At 63.1% G+C, this 6,000-nt stretch overlaps 1 protein-coding gene across 4 annotated transcripts in view; it reads left to right on the top strand.

Annotated features, from left to right (window-relative positions):
• NFIC (nuclear factor I/C (CCAAT-binding transcription factor)) overlaps positions 1-6,000 on the top strand; it is a 61,466-nt gene that overhangs the window by 4,489 nt on the left and 50,977 nt on the right. For 3 of the 4 annotated variants that reach the window (XM_004689356.2, XM_004689355.2, XM_012729576.1), the window contains exon 1: positions 1,073-1,170. The exons of the other annotated variant lie outside the window; for it this stretch is intronic. In XM_004689356.2, the coding sequence (XP_004689413.1) occupies positions 1,141-1,170 (30 nt within the window). In that variant the 5' untranslated portion in view covers positions 1,073-1,140. Of the gene's footprint in view, positions 1-1,072; positions 1,171-6,000 lie in introns of those variants that run through there. 4 annotated transcript variants of the gene reach the window in all.

The raw sequence follows: 6,000 nt of genomic DNA, 5'->3' as shown, positions 1-6,000 counted from the left end.
CATGGGGGTCCTGGGGCCTCAGCGGGAAGAGCAGGCCTGTGCTGATATTCTAGAGGGAATGAGCGAGCTTTAAGAATGTGGGCTGCGGGGCCAGGTGGCCTGGCTCCAGACTACTCAGTGTGCCTCAGCGTCTGGGTCCATAAAATGGGGAGCTTTGCTGGGGCCAGCGGGAATTACTGAGCCCCCAGGAAGAAGCTAGATGGATGTATAGGGCCAACCTAAGGTTCTGCCTGGATACCTTCTCTCTGGGGTGCCGAGAGACCTTTGGGGGTGGCCAGAGCACCTGGCTCATTTCCCCTGGGTTGCTGGCAGAGGAGTGGAGGCTGGGGGAGAGTCGGTGGGCCTCAGATTGAGGAGCAGCAGGTCAGCCAAGCCCCTCTCCTCCAGACTCGCACCCCTGTCTGGCCCTGGGAGGAGCCAGCGGACAGGGTGCGTGAGGCACCCCGCCCCTGCAGCCCAGGTCGTACATCTTTAAGGGGAAAGACGCGCGGCCAGGCTCTGCACACGTCACTGCTTCATTCTTTCCCTCCCCCACCCCTTGGCTCCTGTCTCCAACTTCCCGGCCAGCTGGGGCGGCTGGGATGGGGGGGTCTCAAAAATCCACCTCTGGGCCCTAAATGTCCAGCATTAGCCAGAGCCCCCACCCCTCTTGAGCGGGTGGGCGTTCCCGCGGGCCGCAGTTTCGGTTTTGGGGTGTCGGGTGCTTGGGGCCAAGGCGCCTGGAAATTTGTAATAATAGCGACGACGACGACGACGACGGGGTTCACGGGCTTGGAGCTTGGGGGGGTGGCTTTCCTTCTCTCGCGCTCTTTTTTTCCCTCGTTTCTTTGAAAGTTGGATCTTGAGAAGTGGGAGGGGAGAAATTGGGGGGCGGTTGCCAGAGGGAGGAGAGGCAGAGACACGGCGAGAGACAGAGATGGAGGAGGAGAGAGGGAGATAGATGGGGGAGACAGGAGAGAGAGGCGGAGAGAAAGAGAGAAAGAGGGAGAGAGAGGGAGAGAGAGAGGAGGCGGCGAGGAGCGACGGCCCGCGGCCGCCGCGGGAGGGGGGGTGGGGGGGCGGGGGGGGCGGTTTGGAAAAATGACTCAGTAAGTTGAGCGCGCCCGCTCCGCCGGCCCTGCGCCTCCCGCCGCGCCCGGGATGTATTCGTCCCCGCTCTGCCTGACCCAGGTATGTCCCCCGCCTGGCCCCCGCCCGCATCCCCGCACCCCAGCCCCGCGACTCAGCACCCCGAAGTTTGGAAGCTGGAGGAGCCTGGACGTAAAAGGCGCGCGATTCCTTCCCGCCACCCCGGCCGGGATGCCTCTCCCACCCGCCAGGGTCCAGTGGAGGATGGACTGGGGTCCCCGACCCTCAGCCTGGACCTTCACCCCAGGCTCCCGCCCGCCTCCCCCACCCCGTGCCCAGCTCCTCTCCTCTCCCCAGACCCGGGGCTCAGTCTGCTGACTGGCCCGCGACCCCGGCCAACGCAGGACGGGCTAACGCGGGAGCGTCTGGAAGGGGGCTCCCTTCCAGAAGGCAAAGGCAGGGCTCTGCGGGAAATTCCCCCGGGAGGACCCGCGGTGGCCACTAAGTGGAACCCAGGGGCTCCTGGGTAGACCCTGGCTTCCCCCAACACGCTTGAGATGAGGACCCCCCTGGGGGTCTGCGGACCGTCCTCACCAACCAGGGTTGGGGGCCAGCAGCCCTGGGCCGCCTTTCCCCCCATTATTGGCCCACGTGTGCGTGGAGGGGGAGGGGACACTCCAAGTTAGAGGAGCCAGAAGTGGGGGGAGGGGGTGCTCCGAGGTACCGGTTCCGGCTCCCGCTTCCCCCACCCCTCAATGCAGTGCCCATATTTTCGCCTGGATTCTGGCTTCTGGAGCCGCAGCTGCCGGCTGGTCTCCGGGAGGAGCCCCGAGCCGGCCTTGCCGGCCTTGCGGGGTCTGGCGGGCCCTGCGGCCAGGGCACCTGCCCCTGCCCCCTCCCATAGCCTCTCACCCCTGGCTGTGCTCCCAGACTGCTCCAGGCTGAGCCCTTGTGCAATGACCGAGGAAGGGGGTGTGTGGGGAGAGGGCAACTTCCCTGCCCCAGGGCCACCAGGGGTTCCTCCCCACTCCCTGCTCCCTCTGGGCCCCCAGGACCCCCAGTCTACCTTCCTGTGAGCCTTTCCTGTCCTTGTGTCTTTAGGTCAAAGGGGTTCCCATCACAGCGTCTCCTGAGGTGACAAGGTGGGGGCCCAGGCGGATCTGGCCGTGAGCTGCTGGGCGTCCCCTCAATGATTAATGCCCAACTTGGGCCTCGGGGCTGCTAATCTCTGCCAGTCCCCCTGCTTTTGTGAGTAGGGTTCCCTTATTCATGTTAGGGTTTTCTTAATGGCCCCGCCAGGTGCCCCACAGGAGCTTGGGTGGGCTGCTCAGGGGTCTTGGGCTTGTCCTGTCCACGGTGGCCTGGGGAACAGTGACCTTGGCAAGTCCCTGCTCTTCTCCAGGCCTGTGTTCCCCCTCTGAGTAACTTTGGGGGGGTGTCCCTGAGATTCCATTACTGGCTCTCCTCTGCCATACAGTCCCCCTGCAGCACCCAAGAACAATTAGCATTCCAGTTGGGGTTACCCTGTGACCTTGGGCATCCCAGCCTCTGGACGTAGAGGGTGGCCTACGTGCCCCCGAGGCCCCCCCAGCCCTTCCACGCTGCTCACTCGCTGGCTGGCTGGCAGAGCTCACAGGGGGCTGAGCGAGAGAGACTATTCCAGGCGATGAGGTTGGAAGGACGCCTTTTGTCACTGCGCCCTGGAATTCCCCGTCAGGACTCCTCGGGAAACGGGCCTCCATCCACGTTGCCCAGAGAACCTCGCTCTGGCGCCGGACAGCGCGTGCCCTGGGCCGGGCAGGCCCTCTGTAGGAATGAGAGTCTGGGGCTGCCGCCTCTGTGCTGCCTGTGTGCAGGAGTCAGGGCGGCAGAGAGGCCCAGAGAGGCCAGAGGGCCCCGTGGCCGTGGGCTGGGGGGGGCCCACCGTGGGGGCTGCCTGTCCTCTGTTAACCTGCACCGAGAGCCCTGTGCTCCTCCCTCGGGCTCCCTCCCTGCAGCCTGTGCAGGCTGGGCTGGGGCCTCAGGGGGACCCTGACCCCCTAGGCAGGACACCCCACTCTTGGATGATGCCTCCTGCGCCCCTCAGCCCTGACTGCCTCATGCCTCCCCCTTGTCCCTGGCCTCCCCTGCTTCTCCCCTCCCCTGTCACTCGCCCTGTGTCATCTCTGCCCCTGCGTCTCTCTCCTGTCTCCCATCTCTCTCCCACCTCTCTTTGTCTCTGTGTGTCTCTTCTCACCCCGACTGTCTTCCCCTGCCTCCATCTCCTGGCTCTACCCGACTAATTTTACAACCTGAGCCCATCCTAAAATAGCTCACTTTTAGCTGATCCGACCCGGATCCTTCTCGGAGCTGAGGCCGGGTGTGGGGGGGGGGTGACTCTGGTGCCAGCCCGCCCTGTGCCCCCCTCCTGCCCTGCCCACTGAGGGGGGTAGCCCTGGAGGATTCTGGGAACTCGTCCCTGTTTCAATGGTGACTCAAGTGCTTTTTCACTTTTACTCTTAAGAGGAACTGTGTGGAGCAGCCGTTACTTCCATAAATCCTGCCGGCGGGAAGCCGGCCTCCCCATGCTTGCCCCACTCTGGGCCTCCCCCTGCCTCCCTCCCCGCCCGCCACCGCCACGTTAGTTATTCCGGGTTTGGGGCCAAATCCCTCTTGGCTGCAGTGTCCAGGATTCCCCAGGGCCAGGGCTGAGGGCTGGGCCTTGGCTGAGGCCATGGCCACTCCAGCTGCCAGAGCCCCCCTCCCCTGTTCATTCTTTCCTTCCTTCTGCACCCCCATTACATCTCAGGGCTCCCCTCTTTTTCCTGCCAGCTCTTCTGTGGGGAGAGAGGCTGGGAGAGGGCCCCAACCTGTGTCTGACGTAACAGAGCTTCCTTAAGCGCCTCCTATGGGCCAGGTTTGGGGGAGATGCAATGTACCAGGTCCAGGCCGTGTGGGCTCTGCAGTTGGGAGGGGGGCGGTGAGGGGTCCCCCGAGGGCTGGGAGAGAGGCCAAGACCCACACAGTGGGGCTGAGGGCTGGCTGTGGGACCACCTCCCACCTGACTGGCCAGGCCCAGGCCGGGCACCCCTGTGCCTTCCCAGTGCTGGTCTGGGGCCGACCCGCTTCTGTGACAGGCACAACCTCTCCCTCCCTCGCTCCCTCCCTGTCTCCCTTCTCTGCAGTGAGGTGCCTCTGCTGGCCAGGGCCAGGCGCCTTGTAAATCACGGAGCTGGGATTCTGGCCGAGTCAGCGTTCTCTCTCTCTCTCTCTCACCCCCACCTCTCTGCCCTCCCTCCGCTGTCTGTCTCTCCCTCTCCTTCAGTCTCTCAGTGCTGGCTCTGCTCTCTCCCTCTCCCTTCTCTGCCTTGTGTCTCTTCTGTCTCTGTCTCTCGCTCCTCTCTTCACCCTGCCTCTTTCCGCCCCTCTGTCTCTCTGCATGGCCGCCCTCCCGCCCAGCCTCACCGGTTAAATGGGCACACTGCCCCCTAGACTCCCACGCACGCACGCTCTCTCCCCTGCACCTGGCGCATGCTGACCGGGGCGGGCAGTGCGGGGCTCTGCCGGCCTGAGCCACCCACCCGCGCACACCACAAACCTCCCGCCTACGAGGCTGCAGCCTGGGCTTCGCGCCTCTGGGCTACAACCCCAGACGTGCTGTAGTGGGCAGAGGGGCCCCGGGCTGGCCTCAGGTATGTTCAGGGCACTCAGAAGTGAGTTGTGTTCTTTCCCACGCGTGAGGCTCTGGACAAGCCCCCGAGCCTTCCTGTGTCCCCGGGCCCCCCTGAAATGAAGCTAATGGTGATCCTCAAATCCTCAGCTGCCTGAAGATTCAGGGAGGCAGGATGTTTCTGAGGGGCTCGGCCCAGGGGTGGCATTCAGTGGGTGCTGAAACAGTATTTGTTGTGAAAACGAACGAATGAGTGAATGAATACAGGCCGAGCGAAGGAATTTGAGCCACTCTGGGCCCCGATCTCTCCCATTAAAAATGGAAAACATAAGTGTGCTTTCCTGGGATGCTTTGCCCTGAGCACAGCGCCTGGTATACAGTAGGTGCCAAATACGTGCTGCAGGGATTGTGGCTGTTGCTAAACTAATAACTGGGTTAAACATCCCATGTGCATTTTCCTGCTTATCCTCCTTGCCTCGTGTCGTATCAGTATACAGTAGGTGCCAAATATGCGCTGCAGGGATTGTGGCTGTTGCTAAACTAATAAGTGGGTTAAACATCCCATGTGCATTTTCCTGCTTATCCTCCCTGCCTCGTGTCGTATCAGCTCAGCATGAGGCAGGCCCTGGGCTTTGAAGGATGCATAGGAGTCTGGGAAAAGTGCTGAGGAGGTGGACAGTACTGAGGCGCAGTGACAATGCACCACCCGGACCCTGAACTCCATGGGCTTCTGGGCTGGCTTTTCCTTCCTGCCCAGCCCTGTCCAGGGTCCCACTGAGTTTTGCCAGACCCCAGAGGGTACCTGCACCCTTTGCCCCTGAGGTGCATGTGGTGCGTCAGACGAGCTTGCGCCCTGATCTGTGCAGCAGCCCAGCAATGAATAAAACAGACAAATCTGCGCCCTTAGGCCGTGGCAGGAAAGGCAATAACAGGGCAGGACTCAGGTCTGGCTGGATCAAGCCTCCCTCAGCGGAAGGGGGCAAGGGCATGGGAGAAGGGCGCATGACCGGGCAGGAGGAAGGGGGGCGCTTTCGGAGAGAAGGCGGGGTGCAGAGGCCTGTATCTGTGGGGCCAGGCCGTGTGCTCGGGGGGCCTGGCGCTGGGGCCGAGGAGTCGGGAGGCTCCTGGCCAGAGGGTTCAGGAGCTGCGCGCGGCTCCTTCCTGGCTCCTGCCTGCACACTGGCTTCCGTGCCCAATTTCCCCCTCCAGGCAGCGGGCGCAACAACAGATCCCATCTCTCAGAGTTGATAGCTCACTCAGGGCTTGGCCTCTGCAAACTTGTC

This window comes from Condylura cristata, unplaced genomic scaffold, assembly GCF_000260355.1.
Source record: "Condylura cristata isolate star-nosed mole 26May11 unplaced genomic scaffold, ConCri1.0 scaffold00025, whole genome shotgun sequence".
NCBI lineage: Eukaryota > Metazoa > Chordata > Mammalia > Eulipotyphla > Talpidae > Condylura > Condylura cristata.
Note: the sequence above shows the minus strand (reverse complement) of the source record. Positions and strands in the feature narration are given on the sequence as shown.